Genomic DNA, 27,768 nt, shown 5'->3' with positions numbered 1-27,768 from the left:
TTAGCAACCAACACCAAGTATCGAACAGACTTCTACATCTTGCATAGCAACTCTGCCATGATAGCTCAAGATGCATCAGAAAGGGGTCAAATAGCAATGGCACATCATGTATTCTACTCCAGGTCACCGATATGAACTGAGATCAGAAAAGACATGTTGGGATGTAACTTTGCCATGTTTCAGCGCAGCATGTTTTTCCACATTCTTTACCACCCATAGAATTGCCTTAACGGTCTTGAAAATTAGTATGCCTCCAGGCAGCTAGGGATAGGATCAATTAAGGACCAGGCCAAAGGTCCACCAAGACCTGTATCCCACCTGAGAGCGACCAGTGCTGGGCGCTGCAGGAACCGTGCAAGACAGGTCTGCAACAATGCTTCCCTCATAAGCTTGCCAAAGAATACATGACTGCAGGACCTCCTACACACAGGTGGGACCTCTGTGTTTGATAGCAGATTTTTCGTTTTTAAAATTGTAGCTCAGGTAATACCTTTCGAATCCAGAAAAGTGTGTATCACATCCTGTGGCAACAAACTCCTCACTTCAGCACCAACAAGCACCTCACATCCTTTGTTTTGAATCCGCCAGATGACAACTTATCTTGGTGCTCTGCAGCCCTTGGGGACAGTAAGCTGCTGCCTCTTCACCTTCTTTATAGCAGTTTTGGCCTGGATATTTTCACCATAGACTTACCTTTTCCAGCCTAAGAGTTTACAGCTTTTGCCAAAGTGATGGAGTCTGCTTAGGTTTCAGTTCAGCATTTAGCATTGATTCTTCTTTTGGGAAAGCAACAGCAAGTTGTTCAGTGCAACAACTGAATCCCCAGTCAAATTTAAGCTAGAGTATGTTGTGCAGCAAGACGGGGGCCTGGCTGCAAACCTGCATTTTTCAGCAAGGTACAACCAATCAAATACATCCTCACTGCTGTACTCTTTAAAGAGGTCAAATCACTGAAACACGTTAAGTTTAGTGGTAAAGCAAAAAGTTTGCTTCATTGCTAAAACAACTTTTGATTTAAAAAAGTCCCAAAGGCCTGCTCAGCCACCACTCTTGTAAAACCACTCAAGGGCTTGTATTGGGTCCGGCTGAGATGGAGTTAATTCTCCCCATAGCAGACCTCATAGTGCTGTGCTCTGCACTGGTAGCTAGAAATGGGTTGATAACACACCAGTGTTTTGGCTACTGCTGAGCAGTGCTCCCACAGCATCAAGGCTGTCTCCCCAACGTTTTTGCCCCCCCCTCAACAGCAGGCTGGGGCTGGGCAAGATCTTGGGAGGGGACATAGCCAGGACAGCTGACCCAAACTAACCAAACAGATATTCCATACCATATGACATCAGCTCAGCTATAAAAGCTAAGGGAGATGGAAGGGGGGGGGGGGGGGGGAGGGGGAACTTTCATCTTCCAGAGCAACCACTACGTGTACTGAAGCCCTGCTTCCCAGGAAGTGGCCAGACATCACCTGCTGATGGGAAGTAGAGAATAACATCATTTGGTTTTCTTTGCTTTTGTGTGCACGACCTTTGCTTTCACTTTATTAAACTGTCCTTATCTTGACCCACAAGCCTTCTGTTTTATTTTCTCTCTCCTATCCAGCTGAGGAAGAGGAGTGATAGAGAAGCTTTGGTGGGCACCTGGCACCCAGCCAGGGTCAACCCACCACAGGACTGCACAAGATTTGGCGGTTGTTCTGGACTGTGCTTTATGGAGAGTTCTGTCTGTATAGCTGGACAGTGCTTTATGTCACCAGGTCTCCAGTTTCAACCAAGACATTGATATTACTGACATAAATTAAGGCAAAAAGTATCTGATATCCCACTGCTTATTGAGCAGTGGTTTAGCAGAAAGTGTGTAGCAGGCAGGAAGTCAAACAAGATGTGAGTGCAGGAGGCCTCAGGAAGAAAGGCACAGATCAGCCTCTCTGGCCTCCAGCAGCAGGATGCATCCTGACCAACATGTCCTGACAAACGCTTGCTGCAGCAAGCAAGGGTGACGCCTGCTGGATTGACTTGCTTGAAACAAGCCCAGCTTCTGGATCATGCAATAAAAGCAGTAGAAAACCTGTACATTTTAATTAAATTTTAAAAAAGCTGTAAAACATATACTCTCAAAAAACCCTGAGTCTTACTATGACAGTTTGTAAGATAGTATTTTTCTCTGGAATGCACTTCTGTCATGCTCCTCCTTGCTGATGCACACTCCTGTTCTATGCATGAGCAGCACTAAGCGCTGCCGGTGCTGACCATGCCAGCTGTTGCCCCAGCATGGCTTGCCCTCCTCTTTCAAGCGACTGGATGAGATGCTCAGTGCTCTCTGAGCAGCCAGCAAGGCTAGGCTGAGGCCTGCACTCCATGCACAGCTCATACTGCACACCAGTAACTCTTCTTTTCTCTGCACTCTTATCTCCGTCCGAGGGTCTGTGACAAAGGCATGGTGCTAGGCCTGCTCACAAGGATTGCCTGTGCTGGATGTCAGCGCTCTGCTCGGTGCTAATGCCTCTGCTGCCCGTGGGGCCTGCTTTGGAAGGCGAATGGGAACATAGACATTTGAAGCACAGTGTTCCTTGAGGTATTCTCCCCCTTTTTCTTCATAGTCTTTTCTGGTTATCCAGCCTTCCTCACGGGTCATGTATTCCACTGCCCAATCCCTAGCCCCATACCAGGCATCTAAAACAGGACTGGAAGCAAGGTGAACCTGGATGGAAGGAAAACAGAACCACCATGTCAATTCAACACAGGAGACAAAAGCCCTTGTTTCCCCGATTACAGTGGTATATGACACAAACCACTGAATTTCAGAAGTTTGAGCTGATTATTCAGTGCCTCTGGGGAAGAGTAATGTAAGGAATAGGTTTGAAGTGTGTTTTCACCTTGAGATCAATTCTCCATGAGCCTGTTTTTTTACTACAGGTTGAGAAAGCACATGGTTGTATCACATTCACTACCAACAGCCCTCACAGCTGGAAGCCAATGCTGGAAGAATCGGTGGTACTGCGAAAGTATTAAGTGTTCCAGTAAAACTTCCTCCCTGTTTGAAGTAGCAGGGAGGAATACTGCAGGCTAAGAAATAGCAATATGTGGGCAAGAACCGCACGTGCTCTTTCCACCAGTGTAGATTCATACTTCCATTTAAACTACTCCTACTCCTGTAGCATGAACTGCTTTCCTGGTTCAGCTATGGGCTCACTAGTCTACACACCATGTAAATCCCATGTGCAATATCTGTGAAGTGACAGTTCTGATAGAACCACACTGTGGGCCATATTTTAATGGAAAGAAGGAAGCTCTTGGTCAGTTACAAGCAGTGACATTAAAACCAGATGAAAATGCATTCATCTTCTTCCCATAGACACAAGTTACATACTCAAATCTTAGCAAGCAATATCCTTCCTAAAAATACCAAGTATATGGCTGTAACTAAGTTTGTCAGTCGCACCTGGGTCAGAGCTATGTACAGTAACTGTACAAAACATGGCTTGTGGAATCACAAGATTATATTTGCACTGATTTTTTTTCTCTCCCCAGTTTATAACCTGATTTTCTATTCAGGAAGATAGTAGATTTGAGGAGACAAGGTGGTTCAGTCTCCTTAAAAAATGCATGGCAAACTCTGGAACTTGCACAACTTGGACCATGCTTGCTACTAAAAAAGTTGCAAAGGATGGCAGGTTTGCAAGATACCCACTGAATCTCTTGCTGCTGTCCCAGACAGTCATTACATGTAACAAACAGAACACATAACTTAGTTTTGAAGTGAGCAGTTTTTCCCAGCAACTACTCCTAGCAAAGGTGTCTTGTTCCAGATAGGAACTGTCCCAGTCCTAAGAAATCAATCTGCAAATCCCAGCCAAACATGCTTGTGCGTGCATGGTCCTTTAGCTGAAGCAGGTTTTCCTTTTCCAAGACATCGACCCTACTCTAATTCCCTAAAGAGCAACTGTATCTTTGCTTAACCTTCATCTTCTCAGGTCAAAAAAACTGTTCGCAGTGTCTTGTCATAAAACACTATCCATTCCCATGCATGAAGTACACCTGCTCCATACCTCTCCCAACCCAAACTAATTTTGAACATAGATGAACAGGCTGTTCACACAAACATCATGTCAACACACGTACCTGAAAAGATGACTGGAACGGCCTCATTTCAAGGAGCTCCTTCTGGACTCTGGCTTTTAGTCCAGGGTACATTGTATTTCCACCAGTGAGAAAAACGTTCTGGACAAGAACAGCTTGTTGCTCCTTTGGATACCTACAAGGAACAAAACCCAATTTCAGTCTTTCTCAAGGACATCCCTCCTATGAGCCGAACTGCTGGGGAATACTGATACCTTGTCTTCAGGATTCACTTTGAGAAACTTCCTTCACTTCCCTAACATGAAAACTGTGTTCACTTTCTCGAAATTCAGGGGGTGGCAAAAAAAATAATTTCCTTAACCCCATAAATCAACAACTCTGTAGAGCTGGAATTCTTACATTTCAGAAAATGTAGTCTTGTATGTTCATATAGTTCAGGGGTGACATTCTGCTAATGCTAAGTTGTCTAGAAATAGTTGTCCAGAAAGCATGCCTATATCATAACTTAAAATGTCACTCCTGACTTTGGTCTCGCACAAACAGAGAATGCCAGCTCATTGTGTCGTGGCATGGATGTTTACAAGGGTTTGTCGTTTCCCTTTAGAACAAGTTGGGCCCAGGGTCTCCAAAGTGGGGTGTGTGCCAGACAATCCATCGGGGTACAGGAAGAAGATATGTTTTGTACCATTAATAAAGAAATAAATTAAAACAGTGTTTATTTCACCTTTATCGCATCATTTTTTAATTTTTATTTTTGTGTACATTTTAAAACATACATAATATATTAGTTGAGTAGTACCTGTATGTAATTTATAAATATAAATATATTGGAGGTCTGTGCCCCCAAATTTTTTACTGATGGAGTAATCAATCAAAAAAGTTTGCAGATCACTGACTTAAGCAGAGTTACATGTGGTTTTCAGAACAGGAAGACATGTCTAAACTGCAATGCTCAACCCCACCAAAAAGAACTATTCAAACATATTTTCTCAAATTATTGTTAAGTAACCAGTATTGCAAAAGCTGCATCAAAACAAGACTAGCTTGTTTGAAGTAAGTGCCAAGTAGCTTTGTAAACTCACCTCTCAAGGACATATTGCATGGTTTCTGCTATACCAGCCTGGTCTTCTCCTATCAGGGAGGGCTGGAAGACAATCTCTGGAGCCCTGATTCTTTCAGTGCCAAGGAAAAGCTGGTGATATTCTGCCAGGTTAAACACGGGCTTTAAAAAGATGAGATTGAAAAGTGGAGGGAAATTACATTAAAGAACAGTAATATTCTAGAATAAGCAAAGTTTACAAACAATTCTGTACAAGAAAGAGATTGTAATGCTCTCACAGAGAAAGAGCCATGCTGTAAAAGGTTCCAAAAGGCCAAGGAAGCTGGACTTCTCCTATACTTTAGTCAGTCTGCAGCCACTCAATCCTAGGGCTCAACCTCACAAGTTGAAGGCTGTGTCCACTGGGATATGATATTAGGCTGTGGATCATACACAAAAAATACTTGAGCAGGACTTTTTTTTTTTTTCCCTAATAACATGGCACTGCTACAACAGGCACTGCCTGCAGAGTGACCCAAGTGGGTATATTCATGTTCTAAACCATCAGCTAAGATTGCAAGGACTTGTCCTCTCAATGTCCTGTTCAGATAGTTTAAGCATTTCTTCCAAGAGCAGGCAAACAATATTTGCGTTTGGAGAAATGTTAGCAGACTTGCTGGACAACCGGGAGGCAGCAACCTCTGGCACAAGGCGTAGATATAGAAATCAAACCTGCACTGCAGCAACAGGCTTCTCAACTTCAGGCTGTTCCTCAGCAAACAGAGGTTCAAACTCATTAATACTTTCCACATCCTCCAGTGACTGTTCACTGCCTAATGGATCCAAATCAGGAGTCTGGAAACAGAGAAGGTATATTATGGTAGGTTAGCTCAGGTGTGCTAGGCACATATATGACTTCCATTCTGGTAACACATTTGGAAAATTCAGCGCCGATTTCCTCAAATCTCAACTTTTAACATGCCTGAAACTAAATAGGCCATTCTCCACACTGAAGACAGCAATCAAAAGGGTGAACAACCCAGAAAACAGACATTAAGATAGACATTCACTCAAAGCATAAAAATCAAACACTTTCAATAAGTTTATCATGATGCCAGCTCAGAAATTAAAAGGTCTCAGTCAACAGGCTGACTACCAGGATCCTAGCCAGCCACATCTTAAACATAACAACATACTAAAACTTAATAAAATAGCTTTTTAAATTGGTTAAAACTTGGTGCACTCCCAGCACCTCTAACTGCTCTGTAATTACCATTACATTCCCAGCCTTACTTGTGTGGGACTGGAAAACAAATATTTGCTAGCTACAAAGCCACCACACAATTCTTGACAGTTTCAACCACCTAGCATTTGCACAGGGGATATACCAAAAGCCCTTATATTTTAGAGATATGAAGGTACTCCCAAAGCTCCTTCTTAATGAAGAGCATCACTCAAAATCCTAGAGTACTTCACTGTTGTGAAGTAGGAGCAGCTTTTTAATTATATAAATTTAATTAATTTTGTGTTACAATGTTACCTTTGTGATTTCATTGCTACATATTTGGTTTTGTTATTTTAAACTTGAAACATTTGTTGCAATGTCTAGCAAGCAACACCAGGATGAGATAAAGCTAGATTATTTAAATTCTCAAGTATCTAGCTTACATTCACTTAAAACGCAAGCAATTACTCAAACCTAAGTTTAAGCAGTGTTCATTGTTACAGCAAACAAACGGTAGTCACCTGAAGTTATCTCCAACACTTATGCTTTGCTAAATCCATTTCTTTTTGTCTTAAAGAAAAAAAAAACCAAACAACAGCAACAGAAACTCATCTGAAGACTTGGCACAGACCCGAGGACAACATAATTAGCTTTGAGACTCCTTTACACAGCCACAGAGGGATGGCCTATCTTCACAAATGGATTCAGTGATAATTGTAGGTGCTCTCACAAAGCATAAACCAAATAAAAAGGCTTGTGGATTGATTCCAAGGTCTGAGACTATACCTAGTAAAGAAGCGGAGCGTGGGATCCAAGACAGACATGTTAGAACTTAGGCATGTTGGAACTTAGGCACAACCACTGAGAAAATTACAAGCAGCTGATAGTCTTTCAATTATCTTTTTCTAGAACAACTTTTTTTGACAGAAGGCAGAAAGATTCTTTACCACAATGGTAAGACCATCATCTACCTCAATTTTGCTCAAACGCAGTCACTCTGATTCTTACACAAGCTTTACTGATAAGGATAAGCAAAATATAACAGCCAGAAGATATCAGCTCACCTGCTAGTTTTGGCTACATCTCAAGTTCCATATAAGACATAAGAACTTCTATATCTGGCACCACTCTCCTCTGTGCTTCAATTTCGTTTTTTTCCTCTACCTTTTCCTGAGCAAAGACTGGTAAAACGAAAAATGCTCTACCTCATGTGACTTGAAAAACAATTACAAGTAAATGCATGACCAGCCTTAGACCATCTCTTAGAAGCAGCTGCTAGGTGCTGGGCCTGTATTAATCTGGCAACGCAAACAAATAAGCTTCTCATCTTCAAGACAATTCCAACAACCAAGTGTAGCAATTAATCTTTCATTGTTAAGTAAATAAAATAGAACGTGCTCCTTAGCTGCACCAAAAAAAGATAGCCAGAGTGAAGGCAAAGGGTTAGTTATTTACCATAAAGTTCTCTGCACCTGAAAGGGAAGAACAGAAAGAAAAAAAAATACTGTTTTTAACAAAAAGCTTGATAGGTTCTTCTATATCTTTAATAGAAGGCTACTGACATTTAAGGATGGTTGTCTTAGGATTATAACCACTTGAGGTTTAAGTACTTAAAAATCCATGTCATTTAATTGTCAGATACTGGGGTGGGGGGACGACACATGGAATCTTTAACATACCAGGCCCACATATCTCACCAAAATTAATGCAAAAGCAGAGTTAGAAGTTTGTTTAAAGTAGGAACAAAATCATTATAGTAGCTTCTGCATTTGTAACCTCTAAGCAAGTCAACCTTAAGTAAGGACAGTGGCTGGCACATGCTGCCATGGGTTTGCACAAAGGAAAGCAGTGGTACCTTCAGTGGTACCTTCTCCAACCCACTAGGGCTATTTTCTTTTTTCTCCAACTTCTTAAAGATGTGCAAGAAATTTTTAAGGAAACTTACTGATTTCACGTAACTATACTTCAACTACTGTCAGGAAGCCTAAAGATTATGCTTACAACTATATGGAATCAAACTATAAGATATGTGCCAGAACACAGTGCAGAACAGCACAAGAAGGGTTACTGATTTCAGGCATACTCTACAAAATCAAAACTGTCACTTTCTGTAGCTGCATAGGAAAGCTAGAAAAAAGACAGACAGTTGCCAAATTAACAATGAGTTGCAGTGTGTTAAAGGAAAAGCTTAGTTCATCAATAAAAGTCTGAAGGGGTACATTTCCAAGCATAGAAACTTAATTCACCCAGAGATAAGAAGAGGACTGACTTGGTGACAACATTATACCTCCGGCTTGCTGTCCACAACATCTACTTCGATATTGACTTCTGCCTGTAGGATTTTCTGCTTCGTTTGTTCAACAGACAGACTCAATTTGTTGATGTAAGACTGAAGTTCTTCTGCAGAGTCCATGTTCAGCTCCACCAAAGCTTTGTGGAATTGATCCATTTGACCATCTTCTAAAAGTTCCTACAGACAGATACAGAGTTAGCTGTGATGAACAACACAGGTTAATTGATTATCTGTCAACTGTGCATGTACAGACACTTTGCCTTCATTACTAGGTATTATGATGTGCGCACTTTGGCAGCATTCAAAATGCTTCACAAAAGCAGTATTGCTCAGAACCTGGAAGCATCCTCTGCATCAGTAATCTCTCCCTCTTATCTTGCAAGTAACCTTAGAAAGCTCCTATCAAGAAACACATGGGATAGTCAGAGCTTCTTTACAGTGATGCATGACAGAACTTCTGATAAAGCTCTGAGGACAGCCTACCCTCCTCACAAAAGATCACACAGAAAACTTTGCCTTCATTACCTGTACGTATAGTAACCTATCCAGCCTCTCTTGGTCAAGTTGCAGCTTCTCTTCTCGACGACGCGCATTCAGTTCTTGAAGTCGACGTAATTGCTGCTGCCGCCTTTCCTGCTTTTCCTCTGATGTCAAAGTGCTTCCCAGCAGCTTGTTAGAGAAAGGCAGCTGCATCTTGTGCATGTTGTTCTCGTAGTACTCCGGGGACCGCCACTTCTGTAGCTCTGAATGTTTTGAAAGCAAAATAACTTTTGCCAGGCTGAAAATGATGATTTGCATGTTGTACGCACTCCACACTAAGTTCAGACTTAGAAGAAAGAAGGCAACAATGGTGCAGCCTAGGATTCTGTCACCTCTTGGCAGCCACCCCCATATTTAGCTACCCCCTCAGAGCACTACCTTCCAGTCACATACTCAGTGCACATGGTTCTTAGTGCTCTGATCTCCAGCATGCAGGAAACACAAAGTACTAAGAAGTCTGAAGTGCATACTGCTGTCTCTTCTCTCTTCCCAAGGTAAAGGAGAGTTCTCGCATGTTTCTAAGGACTTCTGCAAGCTCTTTCACAAGTGACAAATTTAAGAAAACTCTTTTCTTCGGCCACTACTTAAGATGACACTTACCACGGAAATTTTAAAACTTCTTTAATTCACAAAAAGTCACGAGAAGCATCTCTGCCATTTTGGAAACCTTAAAGCAGGTAAGAAACATGGCCAGATGCAGAAATAATCCTAACCAATTTAATGTTTTGTTGGAAGTATAAAGTAACTAATAAACTAGACTAATTTTAAATTCTTTTCCTCTGAAATAATCCAAATTTTTATTCACAGAGAAATTTGAACTAATAAAGAAATTTTTTTTGTAATTTAATTTTGTTTCTCTCTTAATGTTAAATTCAAAACTGTTGTCAGGCATTTCCCATGAGGCAGATTACCAGAAAGACAGCTATAAAGAAAGCAAAATAGTAGTAGAGTATTTCTGCCAGAATTCCAGCCAACTTGAGAACAAGGCATAGAAAGGACAAAGCTAAGTTTGAATGAACACTACCTAGTGGTAAATTACAGCTGTTTTTACCTTCTATATAGTCCTCTGCAATGTAGCTGTGCTCATGCAGTATTTCCTCCATGCGACTGAGAGTGATGGCAGCAAAATGTCCTGGGTATTTCAGCTGAAGGAGGCGTTGAAGATACACAGCTGCTTGACACCCTCCAAGATTAATACGTTTACAGTTTTTAGCATCCAACCTGAAAACACAAAGAGACACAACTGAGACTGGAGAGATCCACAAGTTCAGTGTAAAACAGACCTCCTACTTTGCCCAGTATTATTTAATTTCTGATATGGTCGAGTAGACAGATGAATATTCACAGATAAATATTTCAAGATTCAGTTACCAGACAACAAGTATAATCACTACTTTGCAGATTCTTTCTGAAAGGCTGTTCTGCTTTAAAAAACCCAAACATTAAATAATTTTGGCTACAGCAAGGAAATGTTCTATTTTAAGAAGGGAAGTGATGGTTAGTGGAGCTAAAAGTAGTTCCTTTAACCTTTTGGCCAGGTGTAACCCTTGAAAATTTGAAGCATCTACCAGCCACCTCCTGCACTAAGGATTTAAAAATAATAATAATAATAATAAAAAAATAGTAGAGCAACATAGCAGCATAATCAGAATGATAAAAGCCTCAAGAACCGCAGAAGTCTCACAGAGCACTGTCATTTGTTCCAAAGCTGCTTTAAAACCTAACACGTTTTTTAATGCCTGATCTTACTTGGGGCAGACATCCCCTTCTACTTTTGAAAGTACAGATCTATGCATGAATAGTAACTAAAAATGCAACACATACAAGGACAGCACTGCTTCTTCAATTCAAAGTAACTTAGCAAAATCTGCAGACCTAGTTTTAACTTGTCAGTATAAATTAAAACCTGATAACAGCTTATACTGCAGGAGCTGGAATACTGAATGCTAGAGGAATGAGTATTTGCATCACTGAAAAGTCAATGACAAAGAGAGGCTGCACCTTACTTAACATGCCAAGAACTCACCTGCCTTCTAAGACAGGCAAAATGTGTGTACACTGGTAACCTGAAGATATTACCAAACCACTGCAGGGCCATTTCTGCCTTTTATTGTGGTAAAAACTGTACAAGCTATCTACTCCATAGGACACTTTTGGCACTTGATAACATTCGAAGAGGAGCTCTGACATCATTTGTCTTGAATACAGAGGATTGCACACCGCTTCTGTCAAAACAATTGGATGATCAACGCAACCCTGTAAGAGACAAGCGAAAAGAAAAATAATAAAGGTATGAAGGGAAAATCCAGGGATGCTTATCCTTGCTGCTTCTTTCGAAGATCAGCAAGAACTCCTCCAAAACAGCAATGAAAAAGCACTTCATGCGCAGGCTATTAATAACGTAAGTTAAATTATACCTAGTGTCTAAGAGGGTAAAAAAAGAAGTCTTGTCTATAGCGAGGCTTCCAACGTTACTTCAACCAAAGGAAAACACTCCAAAGGGCAGAGGAGACTAGATTTTTAAAAGCTTAAACGAATTATTAAGAATCTAAGTAACCAAAATCTATGAAATGAAGAAGCGAAGCATGAGTGAAATCTGATGGAAGTTCAGTTCAGCACCAGGTAAAGCTTCCAAACTGGTGGTGTCATGCAGGCAAAAGGTTTCACTGTCTGAGGAGCAACTCTCAACTCAGCTGGGTCTAAGAAACAAGTAGTCAACGAGCACTTCGAATAAGGGCACCACACAAAACTAGTAATGCTTAACGTCCTTCTCAAAAACTGATCCTGGACGCTGGCTCTCAGCCACAGCCTGACAAGACGCTGCAGTCCAAACCTCTTGCCCTGCAGCTGCATCCTCACGTTTTTTGTTTTACCTCAAAACTATGAAGAAATCATGAGAATAGCGAGGTTCAAAAGACGCCCCTGGTGAGCACCTGGCCCAGCCAGGGTCGCCACGGCAGGTTCCTCAGGGCCCGTCCACCCAGGCCGTGAGTATCTGCGAAGAGGAGGACAAGACACCGCCCCAGGACAACCAGGGGCGATGCCGGACACCCTCCGCCCCAATTCCCACTACGCACCCAGGCACAGCCTCCCCCACAGAGCAGGGCCGGCCCGGGTTTCAGCGGCGGCTTCAGGGCCTCCCCGCGGCCCGCCGCCCCCCCCCCCCCCCCCCCCCCCCCCCCCCCCCGCTCCCCGCCCGGCGGTACCTGCGAGGCGACGCCGAGGCGCTGGAAGACGTGGTCAAGGAGCAGCTCCTGCAGCTCCAGCTGGACGGGCACGTTGCGGTCGAAGGGCGAGCGGAGCAGCCAGCGCAGGGGCTCGGGGCTCCCCAGGTCGTTGCCCACCTGCGTCTCGGCGCCGGCCCCGCCGCGGGCCCCGCGGCTGCGGGCCGCCAGCGAGCGGAACCGCAGCAGGGGCTCGGCGGGGACGGCGGGGTCGGCGGAGGCCCAGCCCGCCCGCGTCTGGAAGGAGCCGTTATCGATCACCAGCGGCACCGGCTGCGGCGTTCGCACGGCCGCGCTCGGCTCCAGCACCGGGTCGGGGGCCCAGCGCGCGTCGCGGAAGGCGAACACCCGGGAGGCCGCCGCCATTTTGTGCCCTCCCCGGCTCCCTCCGGCCGGGAACGCGGGCAGCCGGCGCACGTTCCGGAGCGCGGCCGGGCCAGGGGCAGCGCCGGCTGGCGGCTGCGGCTCCTCCGAGGGCCGCGGGGTCTGCACACCCCACCTCCCCCCCCCCCCCCAGCTGCCCTTTCACGCAGGGACACCCGCGCTCTCCGCGTTGAACTTGGACCCTGAAACCTCCCCAGTGCCTGCCACCTGCCTGGAGGCGAAAACCCGCCGCCCCGGCCTGTGCCGGACCGCCCCGCGAGATCGCGCACACGGCGTGTGCTTCCCCCGGGCCTCGTCAGCGTTCAGCCTGCACGTCTCCCTGCCGAAGACAGCCCTCCAGCCGCGGCTGAGGCCTCCTGGCCTTTTCCAGGAGCCTCTTTCGGATCAGCGCCCGGCACCGGGGAGACGGGCAGGCGGGGCGGGGGCAAGGGAGGCCGCCGGCCGAAGCCAGCCCTGAAGAGCCGGAGCGGAGCCCGAGAGGCCCCGCTGACGGGACTGAGAGAAACGCTTCCGCGTTACACCGCAGGAGATCACAGCTCCCGGATTCCGCTCCTTTCCGTCAGTCTCCTCGCTGCACGGGCAGACAAACCGCCAGCAGCCTCTGATGCTCAGCAATGCCGCCAACCCGCAACCCCCGCTGTGCGAAATGGGCACTGCAAATACTTAGCATCCTTGACGCTCAGGTCATTAATGGCTTTTCTCCCTTGTTTACTCAATGCACAGAGTAGGGATAATAGCTTTCTTTTCTCACACAGGGGTGTTATGAACCTGAATTAATAAGAATTTGCAAAGTTCATTTAGATCTTGGGATTAAAAGGCTCATTTCAAGGGGTTATTACTATGCAAAACCAAACACGTGCACGCAAGCAAGAACGTTAAATGCATGCCATCGTTCATAATGTGCACTTACATAGCTGCTGTCTTCTCAGGTTTACTGAGAGCTACACAAACAATTAATCTAGCCAAACAACCCCCTGTGAGGTAAGCGATAGATAATGGCTTTATTTTATTGAAGGAGAAACACGCAGTGTGATGAATATCAAGTTACCGAAGTCACATATCTGGTCCTTCTTTGATCACTACTACTGAACTCTTTATTAAGCAATGCATTTATAGACACATATCCTGTGAACCATGCTAGCTTGCCTTTCTTGGAGGGAAGGGAGATAGAAAGGCGATTAAAATACAAAAGTTTATTTTCCTAATGGATTAATTAATAGATAGAAACATAGAGAGTAGGCTAAAAATAGAGTCCACGTTAACACGGGACGTATTTGTGCTCCATGTCAAATAATAGAGCCTGGGAGAAGTAATTTTTAGCTAGTCATCCTCTACTCATCTCTGCAGTGTTGATTCTGTTTTACTGATTTCTTAAAAGCAACCTTGGCTACCCAGTTTCAAAGTGGCTGAAGTGCTTGGTTATTTCCCCTATATCTGAAGACATAAACATACCTTTAACTATTGTTTTAACATAAGCTTTGAAAGCTTCCTAACTTGTATTTATCGTTTAAACAGCAGCTGAGGGAAGGACAATCAAATCAGATGTTTTCTCAGTTGTTCTTATCCTGTATTTAGGCCTTACTACTCCCTCCCTACATAGCACAGGGCTGTCCCTTTTGCTAACCATGCTGAGTATATCAGCGGTCTTCCTGTGATTAACACAGTGATGCAATGAGAGTTATTAAAAGCTAGTTAGTAAAGCAGAGCAGGCAAGCTGTTCTAAACTTAGTGTAACCTGAAGCAAGCAATGAAGTATCCTCTGGTTCCTTTGGTGAATGAGCTGACCTTTCCTCTTCTTTTCTTCTGGTTTTGTTTGCCATTTGTAATGCTGTTGATCATAATGATTATCTGGCTACAGCTCCTACTTAATGAAGGTAAGTTCTGCAGTTGGTCAGATAAAATGCTGCTGTATAAAGGCTTTATCTATTAGCTTCATCTTTAAAGTGCTCTGCTAGCTATTTTTAGGCTAATGGCACTTGTCACAGAAGGGAACTAAAGGGTTTTTTAGTACTGTTGGTAGCATATGGAAAACCAAACTCAAACTGTTATGCTTTTCTGTTAAAAATGGCTATAAGACAAGCTGCTGCCCACTGTTCTTCCTTACTCTCTCCCTTTTTCTCAGAGGTAATTTAATTTAAGAAAGGCAAAGGACAAGTAATTTGTGTAAATTTCTATTTTAAAATCCCATAGAAAGCAAATCTAATCCTCTAATTTTGTACACTTTCAAACTCTGGCGCTATAGTTCTTTTACAATTCTCTTTTTCGGGGCGGTGGGGAGTGTTACCAGGGACCTGTTAAGGGATTCTTTTATCAATGCTGAGGCTGATACAAAGTTTTTGAAGGGAGCAGGACATGCATTTTCATTTATTTGTGTATTTTGGTCCTCTTTCCAATCCATCACTGATTGTTATAGCTAACATGTCAGCAACTGATGGCAGGCTTTGGTTTAGGCTAATAGTAGCCTTGTTGATGTACTCATGAGGATAAAGCCTTGCTAGTTTGCTCTAATGCTGGAGCATAAGCAATCCCAGCTGAGGAATCAATCTTAAGTTCAAAAGCAGTCATTTTGCCTTTGCAGAACAGCTGTAGGAAGGAAAATAAGAACAAAATTTTATTTCAGCAAGCTTTTACTTCTGTTTGGTGCCTTCTGTTCTTAATAATGTGGTAGCCAGTCCTATAATAGATGCCATAGGAATAGCAACAATGAGACAATACCCACAGACAACAGAGGAACAGGTGATACTCACCACACCAAAGGCTTGTACTCCTCCCTCCTTTCCTGTCCTCCCGTGTGTGTGCAAGCTGAATTTTTTACTTTCAGCTCCCATTTTGCAGGCTTAGCACACAGCTGATGCTCAAACAGCCTCTGTTTGCTTCAGTAGTAAAGTATCTTCCCTTCACACGCTCCAGTGGTCTCTTGTGGGTAACTGAGCACAATAATTAAAAAGTGCAGGTTATAAGAGGTTGTGACAATTGTATAAGCTACCCTGAGCAGCATAGGCATGGCTTACTGCTGCTGTCTGATAAGCAGGATAAAATACCTATTTTACATAAGTAAAGGATAGCTGTGCCATGTACTTAACTTGAGCATCAGCTTTTTGCCTGGACAGAGTAACTCTGGAATGTCTTGATGCTTTCAGTGAGATTTTCAGGTTATGCTTACTACATTTACCTTCACAATTTCCAGCCCTGTAGTGTATATTATTAGCACCAGGCCTCCAACGATTTCCACAAATGGTCTAAATTGCATTTTAATCAATAAGACTAGACACATTACATTTTTATATACTAGTGTGCTTAGAGGTATAGAACATTGAATTGTTTCTCGGTTACTCTTAAGACCAAAAAAAATGCCAGTGCTCTTTTTAATAACTTCCTGGCTAATTCAGTCATATTCACTTATTTTATGCTAGTTCACAGCAGGCACAAGTAAAAAGTGGTATATATTTCAGCTCCTCCTTTAATACAGTTGTTGATTAAAAGCTAATAGGTTAAAATCAACCACTTGTATAGGTGTCTTATTGCCTAGTTGGGTTTGGAAATCCTTTATTTCAACTGAAGAAGATTCAGAAGAAACTTGCCTAGCTCCTAGATGGAACATGCAAGGCTTGCAGCTAGGGAGAAGAAGAAGCCGTGTGCAGGTATTTTACATGCTCTTTTTAAACCTATTTCTAGCACAGATGCCCAGTGTAGAAGAAATAAAGAAACTATCTTCTGATGATCCTGATTCTGACTCTAAATTTGAGGATGAACCAACAGAGGAAGAAACCCAGAATGACACATCCAGTACAGAAATGCAAGAGGAGATGGAATCCAGTGGATCTGTGGAAAAACTGAGGCCCAAGCCTGCTTATCTGAGTTCAAATGCAAAAAGCCAAAAGCAAAGTCTTTTTGCTGTAATCTCAGACAGCTGGTCTCAGAGCCAGAAGATAAGGTATTCTCAGGTTGAGAAGAGCAATTTCTGTAACATTGTGATGGTGAGTAGTGTGACCAGGCTACCTCTTTGCATATCTACTGCTTTTGTGCCTTAGCTCTGATTTTTTTCCACCTCTGCCTGACTCCCTGGCATCGTGGGTAAGAGAAAGCTGCAAGATTGGTTTCTGCTTGGTTAATGACTAACAAGAGACTTTTTCCATCTTCCCTATTTGGAATGACTCCTCTTGTAGACAAAGTAAAGGTAACACAAAATTGTACAGAATAACTATCATATGTGTGTACTGTATGAATATGTGTGTGTGTATATATATTTAAAGGTGTGTGTATATATATATTTAAAGGTATGTATACATATTTTAAAAGTCCTTGAAAATTGCATTTGAAACAGTGAAAATTGCTACCTATTCCTGTAAGATTAGAAGTTTAACTCAACTGTATATAGAAACTCTCCTGGCATGTATGGCTGATATTATGTATTTTTAAAAGCTGCTTCAGATTTCTTATAGTGGAGTATGTGACTAAAAATTAGACTTATTTCACTTGCTCAATAAGAGCCGAAGCCAGAAGTCTCTTTGCAAACATGGCAGTCCCAATCCTCTTAAGCTTTATACAAATCCCCAAAGATATATTTGAAGCAGTGGAAGAGCTTAGTGTCTTGTGTGTCTTCTCTTTCCCTGTGCCTTGACTGTATGTTCCTTTGCAGAAGTGGCTTAGAAGGGAAAGCTGGTCTGTGCCTCCACTGTCACTATTCACAGTCCTGTCTACTCATTTACATTGCTGGGATTTTTGAATTGCAGCAGCTGAGGTACTCACATTTACTTCAACCAGGTTTGCTGGAGCAGTAACCTTTGTTAGGCTAGAATAGCTAAGGACTGGTATCATTTTAAATTGCTGCAGTTGACTAGCACACCCTGAGGCTGGAATAGCTCAAGTCGAAGTATTTTTGACATTGTTAACACCACCAAGGCAGTACCAAGTCAGTGTAGTAATATTTTTTCTTCATTGTTGTTGTTCAAAGGCTAGAGAAACAATGCTAAGAATGAGCTTGGACTTGCCTAGGCTACCATTTGGTTCTCCTAGAGCTCTTCACCTGTACAAGTATTGATTTGAAGACAGCAGTTTGAAGAACTGGGGTTTAAACTTGTCTCTTGTGAGACATAATGCTCATACTGAAAGGCTTGCTAGTTGTGTTGGGTGGATGAGGGAAGGGAACAAGCATTCATGGTCTCAAATCATTTATGAGAAATGAAAATTGAACTTCTGAAACTTGAAACTTCTGAAAACAACATTGCCATGACAGTTCTGTTCCTCCTTTTCTTCACCAGCTGTTATGCACCGTGCTTTCTTCTCTCATCTGGAACTTTGGCTGCCAGTTGCTCCAGATCTCTAATGTCCTGAGGATTCAACTGCTGCCCTCATCTCTGATTATCTACATGGCTCAGCTGTTTGTTTTGCTGGGTGAAAAAGTTGTGTAAATCCTGGGCTCCTTGAGGCTAGAGTTGGCTTCAGTCGTGGGGAGGAAACTGGAGCAGAGTGATGAAGCTCAGAGAACCACCTCGGGGTGGAAATAAAGCAGGTAGTCCCACGACTGTTGGCAGCAGTCTTGCTCAGCATCAGTGAGAGCTACTGCAGCATGGCAGAGGGAGGTTAATTCTCTGAAAAGGAAACTTACTCAAGACTAAGTGGACAGGCACTTGGGTCACAACAGCTGCTTTCAGAGTGAATGGTATTGACAGGCTAAATATTAAATGGATGACAGCAGCCAGCCTCTTGTCCAGTGCTTGGGTGTGTACTCTGCCCCCCTTCGACTTTACAGAGGGATGAGTTCCTTTTTTCATAAGGACCACAGTGATACTCTCTGACCATTTTGAAATCTTTGATTTTGAACAAATAAAATCAAGGCAATAGCTCTTGGTAGTGGTTCTTGCTGGAGCTTAAACGCAGTACAGCCCAGTGATTATTTTACTCATACTGCAATTAGGACTTTTCTGATCTCCAACTTGTCAGTTCTCCAAGTAGGAAACAATTTTTCCATGCTCAGGTCTAACAAATGAAACAAGCCTACCTCCAATTAACAAGAAATAATTAAGCCCTTAGCAGATACTGTGCGTGCATTTCCTTCATTTCTGTTCAGGATATGCTTTTCAGCACAGCTGACAGGCTGATAAAAGGCTAGATTACAGGCCAAAGAGGCACTCACACCAACAACGTGATTTAACCAGTTAGTGGGACCACAAGGATGTTGGTAGGGCTGGGATGAGCCACGATTTTGTGGCTTAAGGGTTTATCCAGTTGTTGGGCTATGAGCAGAAGAGCTGTTTGCTCCTGGTGTTGATGCGCACATTCAACAAACTCTTTAAAAAAAGAGGACCTGAATTAGGAAGTCACAACCCAAAGAGCGCATTGCGACTTGTGAAAAATGTTTGTCTCTGCTCCTGGTGTGAAGTAACCATGTCCCTCTGGAGCCTTGCATGGGTAGATCGAGTAACAGCTACACTGGCCTGCACTAATTATGAAGCCTGCCTTGTTTATTTGTCCTTCCCTCCCCATCCCCTGACCTCCACATGTTCAAATATTTGTCCAGAGCAGTATGGTCTTAAATAAAACTTGTTTGTCCACACCTTTATTTTTGCAGGTCCTTTATTTACAAAAAAAAAAAAAAAATTTGCCGTTCCTCAGCTGTTTGCCGAGGAAATCTCCGTCTCTCCGCGGAGGGTGACCCGCGCCTGGGGTACTTCTCCTTTGGCGACGCCCCGCGTCTTCCCGCTCTGCCAGCGGGGAGCGGGGCCGCGGTGGATGCTGAGGGACCGGTTACAGCTGCGCTTCTTAGCGGGGGCGGCGCCGGGGGAGCCCGGGCAGCGGTCCCGCGTGGGGGCCGCCCCGGCCCTCTCCCGCCTCCCCCGGAGCCCGCGCAGGGGCCCGGCCCTCTCCTCCCTGGGCGGTGCGGAGGGAGGGAGGGAGGGGAAGGCTTCTCCTCGGCGCTGAGCTCCGCGCCTGTCCCGGGGGTGAGTCCTGGCCAGCGAGCCCGAGGAAGGACTGGGGCTCTCGGAGGAGCGGCGGGTGGGGGTGCGGGCGGTACCGCGGGGCGGCTTCGGCTGCCGTGCCGCGGTCGGGTGTCGAGCGAGCTCCCGTCTCTTCTTTTTCCCTCCTCCGGCTCGGCAGCTATTGTCTGCGGCGCTGAGCTGACCAGGTAGGCTGATGCTCGGTGGTGGTAGGGAGACTGGCTGCGCCCCGGAGGCGTGGGGTTGCTGTTGCTTGAGACGCCGTAACGGGATTCGGTGCGAAATTGCTGCTTTTCCTGCAGAATTTGGCTGCTCGTGCCCCGTCGGGGAGTGGGGTTATTGTTTCAGCTACAGCCCCCCTACTGACGTCTCAAAGCTGTCTTCCCTGAGCCAGCGAGAAGAACGTTTTCTGGTAGTCCCAAGGCTTTTCTCTTTTCCACCTAGTCTATGTGCGCTTAAAAACATGTTGGCAAGAAGGACTTAATCTTGCAGCTGAATCGCTGGGAATGCCTCCTGTCTCTATGGGATTTCACTTGTTTAGGCTACTTGAATATGTTGGACTCTCCATTAATCTCAGTTCAATAAGAAACCGTATTATCTTGAGGCAGTTGCCAAAATGCCACAATTCAAGTTAAAACCGTTTTACTGGGATCATCACTGCAAAGAAGTAGATGAACTGAGGTGAGTAGGTAAACTATCTAAAGGTCACGTAGATTATTGCTGCTTCTTGTATTGCATGGTGATGTTTTAAAGCCTGGTGATACCAAAGTATATGCTCTGGGTAGGTTTAGTCTGTGTAAATACACTCGGAATAGCTTTAGCTTGGCTGGGCTGGCTGTTGCTTGCAGTGTCGCTGTAGTAGCAGGGAGGTGGGTGCCAGCATGCAAAACCTGACGGAGAAACCTACTTTGAGGATTACTGGTTCCTGCGGAGTTCCCCAGTACCGCAGCTATGCTGATGGCAGGAGTGGTTTATACCTGGTTTTCCTGTTTCTGAGCTCTGAGAAATAATGCAGGACTAAATATTTGGCTGGTAAGAATAAAACTTTTGTGTGTGAGTTCAGCTAAAAGTAGCATGGAAAGGCCATTTTGGCTCTGCTGTGGGTCCGTGCTGCTTGGAAGAGGTTGGTGACGTATCAACCTGACCTGGAGAATGGGCACAGACCTGCAGGCATGGGGACTCAGTTTGAAGCCTGTAGACTTCGTGCTGTGGTCCACCTTTGTTAAAATATTTCTTTCCCTGAATCTAGCTGTAACGCCTGCCCTCGTGCCTATTTTTGCTGAGGATTTGGAGTTCACAGTGTGAATGTAGCATGACCTCTCAGCTGCCTTGTAGTCTGCAAGCACTTGAATAGCATCAGTGAATTTGTGCTTTAATTTCCCTTCACTGTTTTGTGCAAAAGCTGTTTTCTGGGCAGGAGCATTAGAGCTTGCAGACTTGGATATTGTAGCAGAACTACTGCCAGTGTGATTGTCTGCAGTGACTGCAAATGGATTTTTATTTTTTTTTTTTTGAATGAAGGCTTTTCTGTAGTTTTGGATTTAATTCACCTGTAAGGTCTCTTGTTCACCTGGTGCAAAGCATCATTTCTCATATGCACCCAGCAGCCTCCATCCCTGGGCACTTCTATACTGTAGCAAGTGTGTAGGTTTTTTTAGCTGAAAAAGTTTGATACCAAAACCTGAATTGAACATTTCCGAGCACAGCGTTAGTTGGAGCTGTAGTTTGGTAGTTTCTTTTGGCTGAGGTTAAGCCTCCTGGGAGGTGGAAGCCTGCATTTCTATATACCAAACTGTACCATAGATATTTCATGACCTTTTGCACATCACTTAATTGCTCTCCCTCCCCCCCCTCCCCCCATTTGTAAAGCATTTACTTTGCAGGCATGTTACAGAGGTGGGGGCTTTATTAAACATAAGACTGCATTGGAAAGCATTTTAAGTTGAAAAACGTAGATACCCATTTCTTTCTCCTCTGAGCCCAAAACTCTGGAAGAAGTTGGTAAAAGATCCAAACTCTCATCTACTGTAAGCTCAAGTGACCTAATGTGTTTTGATGGATTTAAGTGATAAACATGTCTGAAAGTAGTATGTCAAAGCATTTTGGGATAAGGTCTTGCAGCATGTTGGGATCCCTAACTTGTCAGCTGGGCCTCTCTTAGTAACCGCTGGGTGAGCTGTGGCTGTTTACATCCTTCTCCTGGAGGAGTCATGGGATGATTTAACTTGGCTGACATCTGTTCTTAGTAAAGAGGAATTGGGGTTCTTCGGTCCAGCTGCATGTAGAAAAATAACGCTGAAGATTTGGCGCATGGTCCCTTGTGCCCCAAGAGGGCGCAACGGCAGCAGCAGAGCTCTTGGTTTGATCAAGACACGGTTTTTGAGATGGTGGGTTTGATGCTGAAAGGAAAAACGCCTAAGTGTTGTCTTCCAGTTCATAGCATCTTTGATTAGTTGGATGGAGAATTGTGTCACTTGTCAAAGCTGTATAAATTGAAATGGGTGAGGCTCCAGCGTGCCTTAAGGAAAAATATTGCTCCCTGCGAGTGCAGGGGAGTGCTGAAACGGGGGCCCACGGAGGTTGTGGCACCTCAGCCCTTTGCGAGACTCAACTGGCGAAAGCCCTGGGTGTCCTGGTCTAGCTGCTGGTTTGATCTTGCTTTAAGCAGGAGGCTGGATGAGGTGGTGACCTGAGGAGCCCTTCACATGTGCTTGCTCTGCAGAACAGTGCCCTTCCCTGTCTGCACGGAGCAAAGGGCCCCCCGTCCCTTTAGTGCCTCGTTAAAAATCACTGGGCGACCTGCGCTGGGGTCCTCTGCTTTGGCTGGGTGAGGAGGGCACTAAAGGTTAGAAGCGTACATGCTGTACGCTCAGCTTTTTTTTATCCTTTAAAAGTTAGAGGCTACAACTTATGACCGAGAATACAGTACATTCTAGCTTTGTGTGTCTTTTAGGCTCTCAGTTCAGCAAAATGTTTGCTTAATTGGGGATGTTATGGCCCATATGCTTCTATTCCAAGCGGTTTAAGCGCTTTCAGTTGGAGACATAAAAATGTCTTAGTTGTGACATGGTGTTTGAGCCTTCCTGCTGCAGATGTAAAATCCATATGGCAGTGAGTCTTAATTGAAACCTGCTGGAGTTATTTTTCTCCTGCAACATATTATATGAAATATTTTTTATGCAGTTGGCTTGAAAGGACTACCCTTAATTAGATATTTCTAATCAATTAGTGCTATTCCTTTCTGTAATTCTGTTCCTTTCTAAGAAACATGGTTTTGAGTTATATAAGGCACTTTGATTTGATATTCTACATATCAAATACGCCTGTATGATTTATTCATTATTTTATGCCATGGACTTTAGGTAGAAGTCGTTCACCACAGCATTGTTAATCAGTAAGTCCTTCCAGGTGCATTGTGTAGTGAAAAGCTTGTCTGAAATCAGAACTTGTTGCTTGAAAAGTTAGGTCTCTAAATAGATTTTAGATTCAGATGTTTATAATACTTTGTAGTATTCGTTGCTGTTTGTTAAGACCGTTAGGTCAGTTTGCAGGGGAGTATGTTTGGTGATTGCAAAGAAATTTGGAGAAAGAAATACAAAAGCTGATGTAGCTTAAAGCATATTCCCCAAAGTAGATGACTCCAAGAGTCTGGAATGTGTCGGTGGGAGGCTTCAGTTTTAGTGAGATGTTGCTCCATGCATGCAGGAGTCCTTCCCCTCCTAAATAATTGTTTCCATCTGCATAGCTTATTCCATCAGCCCCAGGGCTGCTAGTGCTGGGACTGTTGAGCTGTCTGCAAAATTTGGGTCTCTTGTGAAAATGAGGATCTTTCTCACTAAATTCTGCGTGCTAGCTATGTATGAAGGGAACTTTGCTGTTGTCATACAGAAAAATAATAGGGCAACCCTCACTGGGGGACCTTTTAAAATAAACAATACTCTGGTCTTTTTTTCATGTCTTTTAAAATTTTTAGAGGGAGAAGTTTCAGGACCCTTGAATCTTCTTGCATAATGTCTAGCAAGCTTGTTATTAATTCACTAGTTGTCTGAGAGTTGTTTAGTTTTTACATGATATGTAATTTTGTCCATCTATGACAACTTTCAATGTCCCTGGCTACTTGAATACTGTGGCTTATGGTTGGTGAAATGGCCACGTGAACATACACGCTGCCATCGTATGGTGGAGCCTGAGCGTAGGAAATGACACGGAGTGCAACATACAGTTGAGACCTCAGTGTTTCAGTAAACAGCTTGGCTGAGACCCAAGCACACTTCTAGTGCGTTTGTTGATCTTGCGGCACTAATGTATTTATCCCTTTGTCCTGTTTTGCCCTTTCGTAGAAGGTTCCTCCTAGGATGACGGACTGTTAGCAGCGGATGTTGGTACCGACACATGTTACTGTCATGCATCTTGGGAAGGGACTGCCAAGGAGGTGAGGGCAGTGGCAAGAGCCCGCTCGACCGTTACACACTGATGGTTCAGTGGTAGTGCAGCAGGCGGGCTGTGCACTGATGAAGCAGTGACAGGAGGCTCCTGACCAAGAGTTACCATTTTATACTTCTCAATTATCCCTCCCTGGGTCACCTAATGAAGCATGGGAGAGACATCATTAGTAACTAAGAAACAGGGGAAAGGCACAAATGCAGAGTACTCTTCGCTCCCTTGCCTCTGCACTCTTCTCTCTGAAGGGTGTTATTTCTGAATTAGTTGAGGTCAGTTAAGTGCCTGTTTCCTGGAGGAGGTGGCTTAACAGATGTATCTTTCCTTAATCTTCAGTTCTTGGTGAACCTTTGCTGGGCTTAGCCTGCGGTGGATGTGGAGAGCATACACACAAGGAAAGGAAGCCTGCATGTTGGGGCAGTGGGGCATTTGAAGGGTTGTTCTGTAGCACTGCTGGTTTGGGAAGATGACTTCTGTGTTTTGGCTCTGAAACTAGTGCATGAGGCTGTCTTGCTGATGGTGGTTGCCATTCAACTGTGCTCAAAACTTTTTCACCACTGCTGCCAAATAAACAGTTATGCTGGAGTCCTGGGAGCTTGGATTTCTTGGTGTCTCTGTATGTACACAGCTGAGCATGCCGCCAGTGCTTGAACCCCTATTTCTCCTGCTTGATCATACTCCTGACAACCCTAACCAAGTGACCGACACTGGAAACGAAAGCGGTATTTCTTGCCTTGAGGGTGTGTGCAGACTCTTGAGTGAACAGGAGCCTGTAACCCTTGCAAGGTCCATAGCAGGTGGCCAATATATAATGGAACTGGAAGGATATCCTCTTTAGGCAATGAATAAATACAGCTTTGCTGATGAAAGTTGTTTTTCTCGGTCAAGGTAAAGCTCAGACAATGTTAATGTTTGAAAACAGCAGGGCTAACACAGTGGAAGGAAATCCTTGCATGCCTCATAGCGGAAGGTAGACATGAGGCTGCAATATATACATCCCTGCAGCTGATCTGAGATACTGTTGTTTTGGTCAAATATTCCAGAATCCTGGACTCACTCCAGCTTGTGCATAAGAAAGGTAAAAGTAGATAAAGGTAACAGCTGTATTTAGATGCAGTATTTCCTTTGATTAACAGGAGAGGAAGGATACCTCCTGGGAGCAGTCCTAACGATATCCCTAATCCAAGAATTTCAGAGTTCATTCACTTCGTGCTTCCTACGCTCTCTTGGCCAGCGTAAAGCAGGCACAAAGCTGCCGGATGTTTGCAGGCCAGGAAGAGTTTGGAGCAAGCACAGAGCTGCCAGGTCAGTTGGGAGAATTCAAGGCTTTATTAAATACCAGCACGCATTGTGGAAAAAGCTTTTTGGAGAATGGCTTTTTGCAAAGCTTATTCTAGCTGCAGTGATGTGTTAGCTGGAAGAAAACGGGCAAATCTATAAGTAGGACCAAGGAATTGCTTCTTTAAGGCTTTCCTATGAACTCTGCTAGTGAGGTTTGTGCAATTTTGTAATGGATTAGCATTACCTCATTGTAAGTGTCAACAAAGCAGATGGCAAAGAAAAACTAGTCTTTGTAAAGGTCAAGAAGCTGCTGCTTGGTTGCTAGCTGGGGATCTATGAATGTCATTTAACCCTCTATGAGTACGTTTTCTGACAATAGTACTGAGTCAAGTTTCATGGTTCATTTGGACCTCTCAAAGTTAGAGGAGGATGTACCCTGTGAATCCAACTTTACTGCATGTACTCATTAGGTAAAAATCAAACAAGGCTTCAGTCCCCTTTCAATGGGCTGGTGTAACTTGTTAATTCTCTAATTCATTACTTCACTAATTCACAAATTGACTAACTCTCATGCTTAGGAGGAGGCCAGTTTCTCAGCTGATGGTGAGAGTGCTCATCCTTCCTCCTCAGTCAAGCCGCGGGTGTCCCAGTATTGCAGTGGGAAGCCTGGGAGCCTCAGCAGTTACAGATACTGATGGGTCAGCTTCAAAGCTTTTTGGGTAAGGTGATGTACTTACACCTTCCATCATGAAAGTTTGGTTTCTACCATTCCTGTGGATTGTTCCAGTTAATTCTGGTTTTGCGCAGCTGCAAGGACAGCAGGTCTTATCTTCTCCTCTCCTTTGTACCTGGTGTACGTGTAGCTCTTGCTTTAGCCCAGTGGTGCTGCTCCCAGCATAGATCAGGCTGAGCTGTGTCAGCATGAGCTGTGTGTTGGGCCAAAAAACTGAGCAGGAGTCAAGTTGGCAGCCACAGTCAAGTGATGCCTGTGTCAGAAAATGTCCAATGTATGGAAGTTTGGTTGTTTAGAGCAGCCTGGTTGAAACATACAGTCCTGAATGTCAGTTTGGTTAAAAGAGTTCATCAGACTTAGTAGAACTGTGAGGTAAAGCATAGTTGCTATAGTTCATCTGCTTGTGTATATGTCTTTAGATTTAGTTTTATGAAATCTCTGTAGTTTTCAACTCACCTGTGAGTCCGAATTGAATTTTTGCTTGTTTAGCTTGTTGAATTCACTGTGCTTATTCAGCGCATGATCTATGTGCTGTCTTCTTTTTGCCTTTGCAATAGCACTGTGTTACTCTGAACTTGCACACTGGGTGTAAACTGAAGAATAAAAATCTGTCTTGCAATGTCACTTGACATTGATACCTGAGACTTCATATGTCTGATCTCCTCTTTGGCCCTGCACTTAGAGCACTGGGGTTTTATACAACAGTAAACAGCATGTGGGGATTTACAGACACTATTCTAGTCTCTCACCGACCTTTGAGATGATCTTGCACAACTAACCTCACCTGCCCTGTGTTCTTCCTTTAAATCCTGCAATAAAGCTGTTTGGAAATGTCTGTAGCAAGCTCTTCCATCCTCTCATTGGCCCCTAAGTCCTAGATCATGCCTGTAATCTTCTGATGCTGTTTTTCATAAAGATTTGTGTAATTAAACTCTGTCATGAATATTTTGGAAAAAGAAGCCCTCTCCTAATGAGTTAACAAACTCTTGACTGCTAATAGCTCTGTAAGAGCCCTGAGCTGTATTGTGCAATCAGGTTCAGCATCTCAACCAGTTTTGTTCCAGCTGTTGCATCGTTTGTACATGAAACTAGTACAAACAAGCTCTATGTGGTGACTTCAGAGCAGGGTGCCAGCATAGCAAAAATAGCGATAGCTGACTTTTTTAAACTTCTGAGCCTTTAAAGCAGCAGCCCAGTTCTGTTTCTGTCCCAGCTCTCTTCTAGAGGACAAATGAAGAGAATGCCCATAAATATAAATCATGTGCCATTTGTAATCTCTCCACACACAGAAAAGTTTGGATTTCTCCTGATAGACCTGTTAGAGATGACAAAGTAGAACATAAGCCTGTTAGGAGAAATTATGGCACTTTTGAGTACAAGCACAACTGTTGTTTATGAGTGGAATAATTGGCACTTGCTATTGCCTGACTGCTAAATAAGAACTCCTGCTACTAGGCTGTATTAAATTTTCTTTTTACTTTAGAAATAATTGAGTAATCAGGATCTGCAAAAATGCTACTGTCTTTGAGAGGGGGGTGTCGTTCTGTTCACCTGCTCAGAGGCTGATGGTTGTCCTACTCACAAATGAGCACAGTGGC

At 43.9% G+C, this 27,768-nt stretch overlaps 3 protein-coding genes across 4 annotated transcripts in view; 2 read left to right on the top strand and 1 right to left on the bottom strand.

The window, feature by feature from the left end:
* Positions 1-2,057: 2,057 nt before the first annotated feature.
* On the bottom strand, positions 2,058-12,818 carry ACTR5 (actin related protein 5). The gene is made up of 9 exons (XM_049816985.1): positions 12,377-12,818; positions 11,197-11,426; positions 10,222-10,391; positions 9,156-9,373; positions 8,625-8,807; positions 5,845-5,967; positions 5,156-5,295; positions 4,116-4,248; positions 2,058-2,694 (listed from the first exon to the last, which is right to left on the bottom strand). Exons 1-9 carry the CDS (start codon positions 12,758-12,760, stop codon positions 2,437-2,439), a joined length of 1,839 nt encoding a protein of 612 aa, XP_049672942.1. The 5' UTR covers positions 12,761-12,818; the 3' UTR covers positions 2,058-2,436.
* A 104-nt stretch (positions 12,819-12,922) lies between these two features.
* Positions 12,923-19,338, top strand: ADIG (adipogenin). Its single transcript, XM_049816994.1, has 3 exons — positions 12,923-14,652; positions 16,454-16,755; positions 18,040-19,338. Exons 1-3 carry the CDS (start codon positions 14,526-14,528, stop codon positions 18,187-18,189), a joined length of 579 nt encoding a protein of 192 aa, XP_049672951.1. The 5' UTR covers positions 12,923-14,525; the 3' UTR covers positions 18,190-19,338.
* Positions 19,339-19,813: 475 nt separating this feature from the next.
* The window catches only part of ARHGAP40 (Rho GTPase activating protein 40), a 43,658-nt gene continuing 35,703 nt past the window's right edge, over positions 19,814-27,768 (top strand). Inside the window, exon 1 of one of the 2 annotated variants that reach the window (XM_049816983.1) lies at positions 19,814-19,904. The gene's annotated coding sequence lies outside the window, so the exon portion shown is untranslated. Of the gene's footprint in view, positions 19,905-20,673; positions 20,749-27,768 lie in introns of those variants that run through there. The other variant, XM_049816984.1, reaches the window with a different exon arrangement.

Source organism: Accipiter gentilis, chromosome 14 (genome assembly GCF_929443795.1).
Source record: "Accipiter gentilis chromosome 14, bAccGen1.1, whole genome shotgun sequence".
Taxonomy (NCBI): domain Eukaryota; kingdom Metazoa; phylum Chordata; class Aves; order Accipitriformes; family Accipitridae; genus Astur; species Astur gentilis.
Note: the sequence above shows the minus strand (reverse complement) of the source record. Positions and strands in the feature narration are given on the sequence as shown.